The 17,990-nt window shown below is 47.8% G+C and overlaps 2 protein-coding genes across 6 annotated transcripts in view; both read left to right on the forward strand.

Annotated features, from left to right (window-relative positions):
- The window catches only part of klhdc8b (kelch domain containing 8B), a 29,818-nt gene extending 16,590 nt beyond the window's left edge, over positions 1 to 13,228 (forward strand). For all 5 annotated transcript variants that reach the window (XM_076983960.1, XM_076983964.1, XM_076983961.1 and 2 more), the window contains one exon: positions 12,985 to 13,228. In XM_076983960.1, the coding sequence (XP_076840075.1) occupies positions 12,985 to 13,166 (182 nt within the window). In that variant the 3' untranslated portion in view covers positions 13,167 to 13,228. The remainder of the gene's footprint in view (positions 1 to 12,984) is intronic.
- A 3,645-nt stretch (positions 13,229 to 16,873) lies between these two features.
- The window catches only part of LOC143485267 (kelch domain-containing protein 8B-like), a 29,983-nt gene continuing 28,866 nt past the window's right edge, over positions 16,874 to 17,990 (forward strand). The window contains exons 1-2 of the mRNA XM_076984639.1: positions 16,874 to 16,882; positions 17,355 to 17,596. Coding sequence (XP_076840754.1) covers positions 16,874 to 16,882; positions 17,355 to 17,596 — 251 coding nt within the window. The remainder of the gene's footprint in view (positions 16,883 to 17,354; positions 17,597 to 17,990) is intronic.

Below are 17,990 nucleotides of genomic sequence, written 5' to 3' on the forward strand. Positions count from 1 at the left end.
AGACTCTGTAATCACCTCCCTGCAGATCACACCTGCCACAGTTGAGAGGGTCGTGACGGGCATGCCAGTCCCGCGGGGAGGTAGCTCCAGGCTCACCACTCTCACTCTCACTCTCACTCTCACTCTGCTCCAGGCTCACCACTCTCACTCTCACTCTCACTCTGCTCCAGGCTCACCACTCTCACTCTCACTCTCACTCTGCTCCACCTCACCACTCTCACTCTCACTCTCACTCTGCTCCACCTCACCACTCTCACTCTCACTCTGCTCCACCTCACCACTCTGAGCTCACTCTCACTCTGCTCCACCTCACCACTCTCACTCCGCTTCACCTCACCACTCTCTGAGCTCACTCTCACTCTGCTCCACCTCACCACTCTCACTCTCACTCTGCTCCACCTCACCACTCTCACTCTCACTCTCACTCTGCTCCACCTCACCACTCTCACTCTCACTCTGCTCCACCCTGTTGCTCCATCTCTTCCTCTCTGTTTGCCTAACTCTGCTCTTGTCTCTCTCACTTCCTGATCGAGAGAGCATTGCTGTTACCTAGCAACGGGGTGCGCGCGTGCGAATGTGCCCGTGTTTTTGTGCGTGTGTCTGTTTGACCCAAAGACATTTTTAGAAGGAGGCGGGCCGAGCCTCTGCGCAAAGCCACGACTCCTTCCGTTGGTGTTGTCAGTTATTTGTGTGCATGTGTGTGAGAGAGATGGAGACAGTGTGCTTATTACCGAGCCTCTGTCAGCTCCACCATTAGCCAGGTTCCTCCAGTAGCACCAGCTGTGTACTCCCTTTCATGGCCCTCCAGATTACTCTTGCGTGACCTGAACAACCTTTCGCATTTCGTGTCCTTACGTTATTTTGCTTCTGTCTTTGCTCTCACATGGTGATCTCCGCCACGCTCCTTCTATCCTCTCCAAAACGTCCCACTGCCTCTACTGTTTCCCTCCCTCCCCATCGGTTCACCCTGCCCTAATCTCCTCCATCAGAGCGCGCCCTAACCCTAACCCTAACCCTAACCCTGGCTAATGAGCCCGAACAGTGGAAGTCTGTCCATGTCGCACTCACACCCGCTGGGCTCTGCTTTCCAATATGTCTTAGAACAACCTGTTCTTCCTGTCTGGCCTTCACCCGCGCCAATTGGCTCCGTTTCGTCTTGCGATAGTTTTTCCGCGCTGCGAATTACGTTAGCGCGTGCTGCGATGGCTTTCTCTGTCTCAGTAAAGAAAACAGTAAAGTTATGTTGCAAAATGAATCTAGATGTTTTGCTGACAGGCGATCTACAAAGTGCTTCCCCTGAGTGCCAAGAGATAAGCTATTGATTTGGTGAGGCCTGACATTGATTTGAGAATCTAAATCTCCGGTGTCTCGCAGTCCTGTGAGTTGAACAATCGCAAGCTCTACAGTAGAATATATATAACTATTGAATTCAGCGAAACTCCAGGCTCCCATTATTTAATTAACGAAGTTTCGAAGTTGGTTTGAGGAATGACGGCTGTCCTTTCAGCCTTGATAACGGGTCAGGGCTGAGGGTAGTGTGTAGGTGAGCACAACGCAAGATGGGGAATATTCTGCCAATGAGAAATGGGTATTTTGGGTTAGATTTTGAACTGAAATGTGTATTTTTGGTTATGTATTTTGAAAATGGTGTGTGTGTGTGTGTGTGTATGAGTGTGCTCATTATATGAATGTGTCAGAGGAGATTGAAAGCCAGCCCCATCAGTGGTGGTGGAGATGCAGATCACTATGGTAACACATCCATCTGTGCTTTAAGGAGGGGAGAGGCAGGCATACAAATGCACTCTCACCCCAGTACACCCATGTTAAAAACAGCACCCACAGTGCTATATCCTACTCTCCACATGTTTCATTGTTCAGGGATGTTGCTCTTTTAAACCTTTACATTATGGTCATTTTGGCCCGCCCGCTCATTTGCATAGGCCTGCACCCAGTCAGCACACTCCGGTTTGTAAATGTGTTCACTCATGCAAATTCACCTTGATGTGTGCTACTTATAAGCCCTCAAATGCACACGCACACGCACGCACACACACACACACACACACACACACACACACACACACAAGCATGTTCTCCTCATCTGGGAAATAAAGATCTGCAACCATTAGTCTCACTCTCTCCTTGTTATTGTGTAAGTACCGTTTGATCTCGTTTTGCGTCAGTGCGTTTGATCACTGTGTAAAGCACAGGCCATTGGCTTCTGAGGGCTGCTCAAGAATAGGAAAAGATTACGTAAATACTTACTTTTTGTCCTCGCTTCATCTCTCTTCCTCTCTGTCCCTCTCTTCATCTCTCTCCCTCCTTTCACTTACATACAGATGAGCTCATTCGCCTTTTCAGTATACCGCTAAAGCCTTTCTGATTGAACTGGTCTGGTTTCAGCCACAATTACCACAGCGTCCATTGTTTTTGAACTATGGGCCCATGACGTGTGTGTGTGTGTGTGTGTGTGTGTGTGTGTGTGTGTGTGTGTGTGTGTGTGTGTGTGTGTGTGCATAGTTTGTACTACTCTCCATCAGTCTCCCTTAATATTTTCCTCCATGTCCAGCTACTTGTCTGCCTCGGTACACCTCTACTCTTGAATACCCCAGGGGTTTCTGGGAGGAATAGTTTTTCTGAACTGCATTGCTTGGCCAGTCACTCTCTCCATCCTCAGTTCTCACGGTCGCGATGTCACCATCATTGCAGGGAGGGGAAATCGTCTGGGATTCTGTGCTCTTCATTGAGGTTTGATGCCCCAAAAGCAAGACGATTAAAGAAAAGTCACACAAAGCCACAAAGTTGACAGCATGTCTCTGTTTCCAGCCGTGACATTTATTTTTTTTCTCAGAAGGGGTTTGATCATGTTTTTTCACACAGCTTTTCCTTTCTCCATTGCCTGAGGCATGGACACAGTCCACAGCTGAAATGTTGGGCACACTCCCATGTTACACTAGGCTATATTAACGCCACAGTTACTCATCCCAAATGCCCCCCGGCAGGACTGCTCATGTTCCACTGTACTGTGTTTTGTTGAAATTGAGTATTACTTTGACCTCTTTTCTGCATTTCTGAGGTGAAATTAATCGAACTGTAATCGACCGATCGCTCCTGCCATGACATGCCGATTAATCTGATGCATTCAAAGCAGATGGAGGATTAGTTAGAACATGTTGGTGTTTACTCTCTCAGGCTGAGTTGGTAAATCAGTGCTGGGAGTTTGCTGCTGCGAGGTCTCTGGGATTTGCAGCCCTATAATGTAGAGGGCAGGTGCGATTCTTCCACACTTCCCTCCGCTGTGCCGTCTAAGCCCGGGGCTGCAATTTACAGCAATCCAGGGCCATTTGGAGAGGCAGCGGACATGATTTCATTAAAAAAAATTCCACCAGTGAGAGGTAAGAGGTGGACCACATGCTGCCTGGCACTTAATCTCCCTCCAAACACTCTGTAGGCAGTGGAGCAGTGGAGCGCCGCCTCGGCGTTAGCCACTCGTTCTGTCAATGTGGCTCAAAGTTATTTTTTTTTTATGTATGCAAGTCCTGTGTTCATAAACACGAGCTTTTGTGCTGGGTCCCCAAGGATTTGCTCCACATAGTGGCTTGTCAATCTTAGCGCCACTAACAAGTGGCCCTATTGCAGAGCAGGATGTAGCAGCTCCTTTGAATGGTGTGTGATTATTGCAAGGTAGGCAAGGTATTGGAGGTAGTCTATAAAAGGTGACTGCTCTTCTGGACCCGATAATGAACTACAATAGCAGTTTATTAGAGGGTCACTACTAAATTAAACATAAATTAATTAAATATGGTCTTTATGAAACATTTATTGCACAAAATACAGTAATGTGTACAGGCGTGCTTCTGCGTGCAGGCCCGTGCAACCCTAACACGTCCTGGCTCGGAAACAGAGCAGCGTGTACCAGCACCAGTACCAGCCTGTAGCTCCACTCGCTGTGTCTGACATGGTCGGGGTAGCAAAGATGTGAGCTGCTGAAGGTGCCTGCGGCCACGGGCGTCTCACGGGCAGATCAATAAACATAAAGGTCTGAAGCAGAGCTTTGGGTCAGGTGAAATACAGAGTGGGATAAGCCCGTACCTGGGAGTCCCTGTGGGGGTCTGCTGACGTTTTATTGGACTTTGAGTTTTGTCTCACTCCTTCTTTACATTGTTTGCTGTGATGTGTGACTTTCACCTTGGTATATGTAGTCTTTTAGGTATACGCAGTGTAGTTTTAATGTTTGCCTGGTTAAAAATGCTAGCTCCATGGAAAAAATCCTTATGCTAGTTGTGACATCTCTCCTGCTGGAGGCTCTGCGCACCGTGACACTAGCACATTAGAGCAGAGTGTAAGGGCGCTATAGATCCCTATCGCATGTCAATCCAGAGTATATTGCAGGAATAGTGATTCCTCAAGTGCCTTGCAGTGACTGGGGTTTTTTTCAAGTGCTTCTTGAAGAGGTAGGCCTTCCACCTGTGATTGAAGACAGACGTGGACTCTGTTGCATGGATGGACAGTCCACACTCACTTCAATTAATTCAAGTTGATTTTCCCCCAGAACAATTTGTGGTTCAGAAACACAAACCACAGTCGGCTTTGGAGCAACATGGGCACAAGCACTCCAGAGTCGTTCCTTCTCCCAAGGCCTCCGCTCCTCCTAATGCCCGTCCCCGACTTCCTGTCACATGTGCTTGGGTATGCCGCGTGTATGCGCTTACACACCTCACGCCACCTGCACATGCCTAATTATATGCCCGCCTCACTTTAGCCCTGTTTCTTGGAATCGTTGTGTTTTCATGTCCTCTGTTCGGCCCTCCCTCCGCTCTTCTCCGCTGGGCTGCCGATACAGATGCAGGCCGTCTAAGTGAAGCTTTATTGGTAATTCAGCTAATGCCTCTGCTGGCATTGCACCCACGCTCTTAACTCAGAGAGGGTGCGTGTGTGCGTGTGTGTGTGTGTGTGTGTGTGTGTGTGTACATGTGTTTATTCTATTAAGTCATACACTCACTGCATGTTTCTTCAGTAGCAGCGCCTTTTCAAAAGCTGTCTCCGATTCTCATCCGTCTCCCCGTGTCCTGCGGCTCGTCTGGACGTGTGTGCACTCGATTGTGGTCTGCTGGGGTTGCAGTTTGCAGCTCATGCAAAGTAGACCAGAGGAAGGCCAAGCTCTGGGTATGAATCACAGTTCAACGGGCATGCAGTGGGCGGCTGAACGCATTCAAACACACACACACACACACACACACACACACACACACAAGCACATACATGCACATGCGCACGCACACACACGCGCGCACACACACACATTTATGCTCAGGTCTTTTCCTCCCTCCTCCTCAGGCTTTTGGCCTGGTGGAAACAAACACACCTGTGGTCCATTTGCACTTCTGACGGTGCCATCTCCCCGTCATCCAACATCACAACCTCCTGCAGCTGCCTCTGTCTCTCACATTTGTTACTATGGCAATGTGTGTTTCCATGGAAAAAAGCTTGTTTCTGCTAATTAACCCCTCGATGTGTTCTAGTTTGATACAGAGAGAAAAACTGTGTCCCATTATAGTGTGTGATTATTCACAAAGAGGATCAGCTTATGGGCAGTGTGGTCTGAACAAGGGTCAGTCAGTCCCTCTTAATACTGATTTGATGGAATCGCTGTTATGCAAGAGATTCTGCATGTTATCTTGAAATCATCCTGTTATAATTGCTGTGATGGAGGACTGTGACGGAGGTCTGTGACAGAGGTCTGTGACGGAGGTCTGTGATAGAGGATGGTGAAAGCTAAACGCTGTAACCTTGCCAGCTGGCTCCTCAGGATTGGGTCAGTATTCAGTAGTCAGGTCAGTATTCCATACAGGACAATTTAGAAGACCCAGAACATTTCACACATTGACATTCAGTAGCTGCTGATTCAGACCAGGAAAGTATCCGTGACTACAGCTGGAAGATGACAGTTTTGGCTTTAGTGTAATATTTTCCGTGTAATGTGTAATTTCACAGCAGCAACACGCAGAACATAAGTTGTGTAAGAGTAGCAAGAACTGGGAATATCAGCCTTGTGGCTAATGTCTGTGGCGTTCTGTGCTAATGCAGTTTAGATAGATATTGCACAGTGATGTATTTGAAGCTGCATTTTAATTTATGCAGGAGAAACTGATCAGATCAACGCAATGTTGCATGCGTGTGTGTGCTTGTGTCTCAGCAAGAAAGTGAGCCCACCGTGCAATAGCAACACTATGTGTATGCCCACAGCTTGATACCACTACCCAGCATGCTTTGCGTTCTCTTATCTCTGTCCAAGGCAGGCTTCTCTATCTGTCTCACTGTTCAGTTTGCTGTTTGAGCAAAGCCCCATTGCTCGAAGCCCAATCACTGAGAACATATGAGAAACGGAAAGGGCTGTGTGTAATCTCATTAAAGTCCCACGGACGTGTGCCGTGCTGTCCGCAGGCCTCCTCTTCTTATTAATGTCTTGCGGCACCTCCCGCAGGTGGGCACTGTAATCACATACCGCCACGCATCAGTCCTGCACGGCGGGACTCGTGTCGCCCAGCCATGTGACTCCACACTGGCCCACAGGGTCATGGCACTACCTGCTTCCCCTGTAACCCCCCCTCCCGATAATCCGCCGGGTGTTGGGTTGGGCAGAACTCTGCACCACTCCACAGTGGGGGGAGTTGCAGTCAGGGTTCTGTTCCATGCCTGCGTACCTTCAGACTAGAAATACGCCCATCTCCTTTTGTGAGAGTCGGATCCCGTCCTTCAGTGTGGACATACATGCACTCAGAACCTGTCCTTTAGCTTGGACATACATGCACTCAGAACCTGTCCTTTAGCTTGGACATACATGCACTCAGAACCTGTCCTTTAGCGTGGACATACATGCACTCAGAACCTGTCCTTTAGCTTGGACATACATGCACTCAGAACCTGTCCTTTAGCGTGGACATACATGCACTCAGATCCTGTCCCCCAGTGTGGACATACATGCACTCAGAACCTGTCCCTTAGTGTGGACATACATGCACTCAGAACCTGTCCCTTAGTGTGGACATACATGCACTCAGATCCTGTCCCTCAGTGTGGACATACATGCACTCAGAACCTGTCACTTAGCATGGACATACATGCACTCAGATCCTGTCCCTTAGCGTGGACATACATGCACTCAGAACCTGTCCCTTAGCGTGGACATTCATGCACTCAGATCCTGTCCCCCAGTGTAAAGATACACGTGCACTCAGGTCCTGTCCTTCAGTGGGGACGTAGACACTCACACTCAGGTCCTGTCCTTCAGTGGGGACGTAGACACTCACGCACAGGTCCTGTCCTTCAGTGGGGACGTAGACACTCATGCACAGGTCCTGTCCTTCAGTGGGGATGTAGACATTCACGCGCAAGTCCTGTCCTTCAGTGGGGACGTAGACACTCATGCACAGGTCCTGTCCTTCAGTGGGGATGTAGACATTCACGCGCAAGTCCTGTCCTTCAGTGGGGACGTAGACACTCACGCTCAGGTCCTGTCCTTCAGTGGGGACGTAGACACTCACGCTCAGGTCCTGTCGTTCAGTGGGGACGTAGACATTCACGCTCAGGTCCTGTCGTTCAGTGGGGACGTAGACACTCACGCTCAGGTCCTGTCGTTCAGTGGGGACGTAGACATTCACGCTCAGGTCCTGTCGTTCAGTGGGGACGTAGACACTCATGCTCAGGTCCTGTCATTCAGTGGGGACGTAGACATTCACGCTCAGGTCCTGTCCTTCAGTGGGGACGTAGACACTCACGCTCAGGTCCTGTCCTTCAGTGGGGATGGATCTTCTCCCCCAGCACACTCCCTCAAAGATCAAAGGCGACTTGAATGGCGTGGGACCCATCCTAGAGACATTGCCATAGTAACCGTCCCTGAATGGCTCCGGGTGTTCGCCCCTGCATTGAGGGAGGAGCGGCGTGGCTACGTTCTCTCTGCCTACGGCTGGAACCGTGGGAGAACTTGCCCTGGTCTCTCTCCAAGACCCATTAGGACCCGCTGCCATTAGCTCATATATAGAGACTAAGTGTGTGCAGAGACTGCTAGCAACTCAACACTACTACTGCTAGCACTGCTACTACTGTGTGTGTATTGGGGGGGGGGGGGGGTTGCAGAGTGTTGAGTGCTTGCTTGGGGTGTCAGGTCTTTTAAACCCTGTATAGTGGAGCATCCTCACACACACCTCTGAACTAAGACAGAAGATCCATGAGGTCTATGTGAGCCTGCACTTAGCACACGCACACACACACAAACACGCACACACACACACACACACACACACACACACACACACACACTTCCATCCATGTGTCACCCTTATTCTCATTAGGCCCTTTTTCAGTCCCCACTCAAACCCTTTGTGGTTTAAGCTGATTGTTATAAGAAAAGGTCTGTGTGATAAAAGTGGAATTGTACTCACTGTAATAATAATTGTATGCAAATATGAGCTGAATTTTGTGTTTTGGTTTCTGTGATATTTCAGCTGGAGTGCGGATGTTGTTATGTTTGAATGTGCGTGTGAGGTTTCTGATTTGTGTGTGATGTGTGTGTGTGAAGTGTGTGTGTGATGTGTCAGTGTGTGTCTGTCGCCGTTCCACCAGACTCTTAAGCTGGAGGTACATTCCTCTCCTGCTCACTTCAGATTAGTCCTGACTCTCACATTTTCTCACTCCTGGTTTACTGGTAGGAGTGTGTGCGCATACACAAGCCTGGAACTGGTTTGACGATCGTTTAAACCATCAGGGGAAAGATTCGACGTCTCTCCGGTTTCTCTTCACATCTCAGTCCCAACATTTCTGCCCCCTCTGTCATTTCTCTCTTTCTCTCCCTCACTGGTCACTCTGTGACATGTCATTAGTGAGGCTGACAGTCCAGTAACTCTGGCTGCTTTTGCCTCCGTCTCCCGCGGTGCCAATTTACACGCGGCTGCCTGACCACGGAGCACGCTCAGTGTCGCCCCCGCCGTGCCGCCTGTCTGCAGCGGGCCCGCTGCCTGTCTCAGCCCCAGCCCATGGCTCTCTCTGACAGAAAGGGCCGCGTTACTCATGTTCTCCTGGTGCTGTTCACACAGGTACAGTGGGTGCTCGGTGGAAAAGGAGTAAAAATAGACACACAACCTCAGTCCAGGAGCACAGAAGGAACCCATATGCAAACAAACACACATGTCGCGGTCACGGAGAGAAACGCTCGTCCTGCTTGGCCGGCCGCGCCAAAGCCGATTTTACCCCGAGCAGCGCAAATAAACCCCAAAGTAAACCCCACTAAAGCCCCCGAATAAACGACCAGCACATAAACGTTCGCCCACACCCGTACGCATCTGCATGCAAACGCCCACGTGCAGATACGCACTCTGAATAAAGCGTTTGATAGGAGCACGCCATACGGCATCGCTCGAGCGTTTCCAAATATACCTCCTGGCTGTGCGTAGCGATGTGTACTGCCAGAGCTGTGCCGTAGCGTGACTGCCGCGTCTGTGTAGAAAGAGGCGCTAGTAGCGTGCAGCTGGCCGATGTCTGCATCGCTAACCTCATGCAGCTCACGCGGGCACATCACCGCAGGTTGATCTTTGTGGATGTTCTCTTGTTTGCTACTGTTTTGACTCCTGTTTTCTTAAAGATGCATGAAGGACTCAGAACTGTCACTGACAGTGTTTCAGGATGTGTTTCAGAAGCTTCCTGCTGGCCTGTCAGGGTTCAGGTTCTCTCAAATAGTCAAGTTGTGATGCAACTGTGATTTTAGTAGCTATACTTTAATAAAAATCTGCACGCATTGCTTGGTTGGATTAACCAGGCTTATTTTAGCGTTTCCTTCCTAGAGGCACATCACGCACACGGGGACGACGGTACAGCAGAAACTGCTTTCCTGCACCAGATGCTTTCAGTACATCTTACTCTGGCACTGCTGATCTTCACAGTGGACTCAATCCCATCCTTCTCTAACATACCACACCCTGCTGAGGCTCTGTGGTAGTGGAGAAGATACCCAAACTCAGCCGTTGTCCGTCCCCCCCCCACACCCCGTGAGGAAAAAAAAACGTTTCAGCAACCGCCCATCGGCCATGCCCCCTCCACGCTCCAGCACATCTGACCACTCCTGTTCTCCCCCCATTTGCTCAGATGTGGGGGCAGCAGTGGTGGGAGTGGTTTAGCAAGGAGGGCTGGCCCCTCACCAGGGGGGGGGTGACTGTGTTCAGCTCGGGTGGCCTGAACTACGTCTCTGCAACCCCCCGCAGTGAGGCGTGACTCAGAGCCCACACTTACAGACACGAGTCGCACAGAAGAAAATTGCTGAAGATTAGAAAACAACAGTTCTCTTCTCAAGCTGTGGCAGTAATGAAATGTTCAGTTAGAGTGCTGCTAATTTATTAGCATCCTGTTTCTCTCTCTGTTTCTTGTGCTCTCCCTCTGCATGTATATATGCTAACTCACAACTTAGCCACCTAGCTTCTCTCTGTAGTGTATAATTATTCGATCGGCAGCCGTTCTGTGATGGCCCCTGCCATATGTACTTACCTTCAGTTTGTTCAGACAAACACGGTGTTATTAGCTCTCTTTCCTATTGAGAGCGTCTACGTGCACATGCATGGATTGAATGCAGATTTGAGTCAGGTAGCGCAAAGCTTTGATCTTAAGCATTCATGATGGTTCTTCAATGAATGACGTCACGCCCCCTGGCTGTCGGTCTACTGCGAGGCGACGTCTCGTCGTACCTCTGTGGGGGGTAAAATGGTGCGTCGGGGAACGGGGTCGTTTGGGACTGTCAGGACTGCGCTATAGGAGGAAGAGGTCAACAGGAGCTTAGGCTGGATGTGCAGACCGCTCCTGTTGTAGAGGCAGAGGCATCCGCATCCCACCTGGACTTGGAGTTCGTTAGGAGGAGGAGTTTCAAAGTGGGCGTGGTAAGCTTCTAAGATGTCGCTCTCCTCTGTTGACCCTGTGTGGGGCTCTATGCTGTGTGCACTGCAGCAGAGCAGATGACTGGCTCAGCGCTGATGTATATTTCATGTACTTATTCATACTTCACTCAGCATGATGGTAGTGGTGTAGAAAGGCTTTGAGCATAACACACACACTATAGTAGGTTCACATAAGATCACTTCTCACACACACACATACAGACACACAAACAACTTCGTATAGCTATAGTTTCACATAGCATAAGCCTGTGCAGGTACACAGGAATCTTTCATATATATATATAGATATATAGATATCCATAGTGGGTTCACCTAGGATACTTTCTCTCTCACACACACACACATACACACACATGCACATGCACACATGCACACACATGCACAGCTGTGGTTTTATGGTAGGGAGGCCCCTCCTTTTCCCATGACTTTGCCAGGCCCTATATTTAGAACGGCATTTCATTTACACACACAGCTTTAAACACAGCGATCCCACAGAGAGAAGAGGAAGCTCGGGGACTCACATCAGCCCAGTGCCGTACCTCTATGACCTGTGCGCAGGAATCACTCTCTGTCAACAGCTGCTGTCTGAGCACACCTTTCTCAGCCCTGCTCAGACTTCCTTCTCAAAAGCCGCAGAGCCTCGGCTAATGCCCGCAGCCATTACGCGTGATTTGGCCATAGCAAACAGAGAGCTCTGAGACGAGACAAGCCAAAGATGAGACGAGCCAAAGACGAGATGAAGCAATGACCGGTGGGCCAGTGTGGCAGACGCTGCTCCTGAAGGCAGTGTGGCATGGCGCTTCGTGGCAGCCTGCCACAACATGGTCTCTGATGAAGGGGCGGAGCTTCATAATTAGGTGGGAGTCATTCCCCACTTCCTGCTGCCCCACCCCCCTCGGCCCTGACCCCAACGACAAAGGGAGAATAGCCAGCAGCACGATCCGTCTCCGATGGCTGGTTTTGAGTGCGGCTGAAGGTGGAATGTTTTCCGTCATTCTGAGAAAGATGTCTGCTTTCAGGAGGATCTTTCCTGCGGGATAGTTTAGAAAGTTCCTGTAAGGATGAGAGATCCCCTGGGGTTGGGGCATTAGGGGCAATTTCACACAAAAGACATGCACACACACACACACACACACACACAGGAATCTGAGCAGGAATCTGAGGGTCTCTGCTAGAAACATGGTCAGTGGACGTAGTTATGGTGTCAGTGCGTGTCACTGGTGTTATGGTGTGGCTGAAGTGAAACAGTCGCTGTCTCTGTGAGCCCTGAACCCAGTCCTTACAGTATGCAGAGTTAGAGAGGGAGAGAGGGAGTATTGCAAGAGGGAGAATAAAAGGAGTGTGCAAGAAAGAGTGAGGGAGAGAGAAACAATGAAAGGGTGTCGTGTGTTAACGAGGGTGGGCTAAGAGTGGGCGCTGCAGAGAGGAGTGTGTTAATAGCACATCACAAGCAGATCATCAGTTCAAAAATGTGCTTTATCAGGAGACGTCCTGCTCCAGTTACCCGTGCAATGGAATTATGGCTGTGGATATTGCTTTAGCTGTGTGTGTGTGTGTGTGTGTGTGTGTGTGTGTGTGTGTGTGTGTGTGTGTGTGTGTGTGTGTGTGTGTGTGTGTGTGTGTGCATGGTTCAGTGCAGGTGTGTTCATCCTCTGTGTCTTTTCCCTTTTGTCCTGTTTAAATTCTAATCCTAACGACCATGTCCTTCCCACCCTGACAAATCACTCAAAGTTACTGAGGGGCTTCAGTCTGGCTCTCTGCAGTCTGCAAGGCTCATTGCTATTCATATTAAACTGACTGTCTCTTTCTCTCTCTCTCTCTCTCTCTCTCTCTCTCTCTCTCACACACACACACACAAGCTCACTTTTTCTCTCTCATTTTCTCAGTCATAGAAACTCTTCCTCCGTTCACTCTTTGAGCTGTGAACTGTGTCAACTTTGCCGTCCTGTAACGAGCGATACGGTCAGCTGCTGCTTTATCGCCTCGTGACCTTTCAGGTGCGTGGGCCGCGTTCCCTAGCTCTAACGCCCTGGTGTCTGAACCACAGCCTTACCCACTCCGGACGGACATGCTGCCTTCATCACTGACCTCACCTTCATCTTCTCTGCCATCTCCACGGCCCCCGCTCGGCCTTGTGGGTCAAAGGAAGCCAGACGCATTGCCACAGAGCTGACAGTCGGCAAGGCGAGCCGGACAGCACCGACGCCCAGACCAGAATCGGGACGCTAGCAGGCCCGTCGCGATTTTATTTCACGTTTGATCTCCTCTCTTGAGGACATGCGTGTGTGTGACTGGAGAGAATAAAGTACTTCCACTGATATTTCCAACCATCTGTGTGTTTCTGCTTGACTGGCACCACAATCACCTCCTGCAAGCTGCCAGAAAGCAGTGGTTAATTACTTAATCCAGGCCCTGATTGGCCCCCAGGGCACTTCATAGTGCTCTTGGGGTCAGCAACAGAAACACTTTGGAATGAGAGAGTCTGCCATATTACAAGTGACATGAAAGAGACGTTTTCAAGCTGAATTAAGGTCAGGCTAGGCTGGTGTTCATGATGTGCTACAAATGATGTCACAGTACTAGTGCGGACGAGCACACTCACACACACACACACACCACACACACACACCACACACACACCACACACACACTTACTTGTAAGCAGACACGTTCTTGCTCTCTCATGCATTCCCCCTGACTCACTCAGTTGAGACTGCACTTTCTTCTCAAGACTTCACTAAAGCTGTGGAAGAAAGTCTGGCCCATTCTTCCTTGTGCTCTCTTTTAAACACAGAGGACAAAATGTGACTTTTGAAGATCATCCCTACACCGGCCTTAAAAATCATGGCATGCGTCTCCCTCTCCACTCACCTGGCAGAGTTCGGTTCTGTCAGGGTTGCTTCAGCCCGGGACCACTCATGCCCTCATAAAGCCTCTCCACAGGCCAGAAACATGTTGTGGAAAGTAATGTAATGTAATGGAAAGGTTATGTGGGTAGCCTGGTTTGGATTTATCACCCTTCTACATTCCGTTTGTCTGTTTAGAAGTCAGACGAACAACTGGAGTGTAACAGGGAGATAATGATAGTGTAGCTCTGGGCTGCCGATGTTTGGGGTAAAGGGGAGGTAATGCAGATTCATCCCCTTCTCCCCCCACTCTTTCTCTCTATCTCGTTCCTTTGTCCCTCTCCTCCCATATCTTTCTCTCCTTCACTTGCTCTTCTCTCTCTCCTCCTGTCTATCAGGCTGTGATTAATCAGACATGTCACGACTACTGCACTCACATCAGAAAGCAGCTCCCCGCCCGCACATGGATTTTGGCAGAGACAAACAAGCAAGGACACAGGACATACTTTCTCTATCTCCATCTCTCTCTCCCCTACACTCACATACACAGACATTACTATTTTACTGAATTTTCCCTCTCCTTTAGAACACAAAACTTCAAACTGCATCCACAAAACCTTTGACTCGTTTCTTGCAAAATCAAACAATGAGATTCAACCCAAATTTTTTTATCTATAGCACTCCTGTCGAACGATACACAAAGCCAACCAATGCGTGACACTTCACACCAGTCATTACACACTACAGAAACCTAACGAGTCTAATTGTACTCTTGGCATAGCAGGACACACAAATCTTTTGTATATTTTCATGTATGGAAATTTGTGCTCATTTGTGTATTTATATATGCTGGAAAACCAGCAAAAACAAAGACATAAATGATCTGCAATATATTTATTTGCGCTTACAGTATATGAGGTCAATAATTCCTTCTGTTTCAGCATCATGCCTGTGGGCTGCTCAGGCCATAAGTCTTCATCTACACCACAGGCAGGGTTCTCCCTCGCTAGGCAACGGGGAGAGAATTTTTGCCATACTGATTCCAGCCTTAAAAAAATCCACTCTTACCTTATCACATGCCGTTATCACATGCTGATCCACTGACTGGAGTAAATGTTTCCGGGGTATAGGGGTTTTGGTCATAAACGTTCTACTGCCATGTTGAGTAAATGTTTCCGGGGTATAGGGGTTTTGGTCATAAACGTTCTACTGCCATGTTGAGTAAATGTTTCCAGGGTATAGGGGTTTTGGTTATAAACGTTCTACTGCCATGTTGAGAAAGATTCTTGGATCAGATTTAGGAAGGGAGAGGACGGTGGATGGTTTATGAGATGGTGGTTATTGATAAACCACTCATGTGCTTTTGGGTCAGGGTGAAAGTTCATATGTAGGCTGCTCTGCATGCTCAGGGTTCCCCTACTTGAGTCCAAACAAAGCATCTCACATCCCAGAGACCAATCAGAAATGTTTGATATGTGTCGTGTATACAACATGATGATGAAGAACCCCACAGCTGTTGATGGCTGCACAGAGGGTCACATTGCCACCACACCAGACAAGCTCTGCCATAACGGCACATTGACCAATCATATTGCGACCTCACCTTCTCCTCTTTGTGAGATTGAACTAGCTTCATCCAAATAAACACTTTCATTTGGTCTCTACATGGATTCCAATTCAAACATTTTCTATACACACAACGAAAACAGACCAAAATTAGTTGGCAGCATGACGTACCTCATGTTGATGTTTACGTGTGCGAATATCGATATTGTTGTTTTTTCACTCTTTCCGATGATTTTCTGTAGACTTTTTTTCACCCATTTTCATATTGAAGACAAACATGCACTGACCGGCTAGTTTATTAGGTACACCTGTTCAAATGCGCGTTAAAATATTGAATCAGCCAATCACATGGCAGCAACTTGGTGCATTTAGACATGGCCAAGACTATCTGCTGAAGTCGAAACCAAACGTCAGAATGGGGAAGAAAGGTTTTTTAAATGGCTTTGAATGTAGCTAGAAGGAAACTGCTGATCTGATGGGATTTTCTTGTACAACTATCTCTAGAGCTTACAGAGAACGGTCTGAAAAAGGGAAAGAGCCAGACAGCAGCAGTTTTGCAGGGACCTTGTTGATGTGAGAGGTCAGAGGAGAATGGCCAGAGTGGTTTGAGCTGACTGAAAGGAAACAGTAACTCAAATGCACAACACATAAACCATGCAGATGGTCTACAGCATCAAAAGACAACTCCTGTTGGCTAAGAACGCTAGAATTTGCACGAGGTCACCAAGACTGGACAGTAGAAGATTGGGAAATATTGTCTCTTATTATTGTGACTTGTATACTGTTTACATATTGGGTTCAATTCTGATTGGACAGGTGCGATTTTTACCTGTAGTGTGTTAGTGATGATAATAATGAGTTAGTCCCGTTTAACCTTTTGTGACGTGTGAGTGCACCATCGTACAAAATGAGTTTCTTATTGATAATGTGTTGAGTTTTGCCAAAAGGTAAATCATGTGTGAAACTGTGTCTAACTAGGTGAATTGATTAGGGTTCATTCAGTTACTGCATTATGGAGGTTTCCAAGAATAAGATTTAGAAGTTTAGTGTTTTAAGTAAAAAAAAAAAGGTACATTAGCCTTAGTAACTCTGAATGAGCTTGTGTGTGTGTATATGTGTCTTTTGTTGTGTTCATACATTCAGCCCCAAGCTGCTATCTTTTCCTTCATCAGTCTGTCAGTTTAGGTTTAAATCTTTACACAACATTTACATGCAGGACAAAACACACAAACACACGTGCACAACCACATCCACCCGTTGTGTGTGTGAACAAGTCTTGTTGAGTATTCTCGTCGTGGGTCAGAGCCCGCAGTGCTCCTTTGCTGCAGTGAAGAGTGTCATGATGGATTCCTACACAAGCGCAGATCGCAGAGGAAGTGTGTCCTCACTGCAAAACATGGCTCAGCCTGTAGTAAACACTGGAAAACAATCAGAATCAGAAAACAAACCTCTGTCCTGTGATTTAGAATACGAGGTGCCAGCTGATGATAAATGATTATGCAAAACCCTTAAGTCCCTGTAGACATGTACACGGTAACGCGAGCAGTTATACGGCGTCTTGCTACTCATGCTGATGTTAAACAATGATCAATTTCTTAGTCGATGCTATGGGACAATATTAGCCAAAGATCAAATGATCAAATGTATCATGTATACACTGTGATTCCAGCAAGAGCTGTATCTGCAGAGTGACCTGTCTGAGATATCACCATCTCCTCAAGTGTAGTAAAAGCAATTCCATGTTTCATTTGCTGCTGAATCGGATTGATTTAATGAGGTGAATGCAATGCAAAGTCAGCCAGTGCATTGATTGTAGGGCAAATGTTTGTACATACAATCGACAACTATTTAGTAGATGCCAGACCTGTTTAATAAACACCAGATCTGTTTTTTTAGATACCAGATATGTTTATCAGATACCAGATCTGTTTATTAGATACCTTTTGGGTTCATAGTTCCAGTCTCTAAGCCCTCTGTGGCCATGGTTGTGTTTGCTATCCTCCAGCCTCGAGCAGACGGTTACGGAGATGCTGTCAAGCATACCTTTATGTGGCTGAACCCTCTCGACGAAGAGGTGATCCCAGCAACACTGCTCTGCTTGCTAAACATGCAGCAACTCAGCAGCCATAACAGTGTCACTGCCGTTTCAGTATTAATGCTGTTCTGGGAACAGTCTGCCTCTCAGTCAGTACATGTCCAGCAACGGTCCAGTCAAGAGAAACAGTCTAGAGATGAACAGGGTAGAAGGTGACTGATGATTGCTCAGTAACAAAGTAAGTACTTCATAAGTACTTCATGCTTCAGATAAAGAAGTTTAACTACAGTTTTTTGCAATTGCTAAGACACAAAAAGTGGTCCTTATAGCACAATTTCTGAAACAACTAACCCATGTAGCCTATCTATTGACCAGGTGTGCTAAACCTTAAGCACATTCTCTGCCTTATACTCATTTAGAAATGCTAAAACACACTTTTTGCTAAATTTTAAACACAGTTGTTCACATAAGACACAATATTCAAAACTGAAAACCATGTGTTTCTTTTAGAAAACACTGCCACACAACTGCTACACTCACCTACCAAAATACCATACACAGTTCTCACACGTTACAACACTTCTAGCTCATTTTTACAAATCGTTA

The sequence above is a fragment of the Brachyhypopomus gauderio genome, chromosome 21, assembly GCF_052324685.1.
Source record: "Brachyhypopomus gauderio isolate BG-103 chromosome 21, BGAUD_0.2, whole genome shotgun sequence".
Lineage (NCBI taxonomy): Eukaryota > Metazoa > Chordata > Actinopteri > Gymnotiformes > Hypopomidae > Brachyhypopomus > Brachyhypopomus gauderio.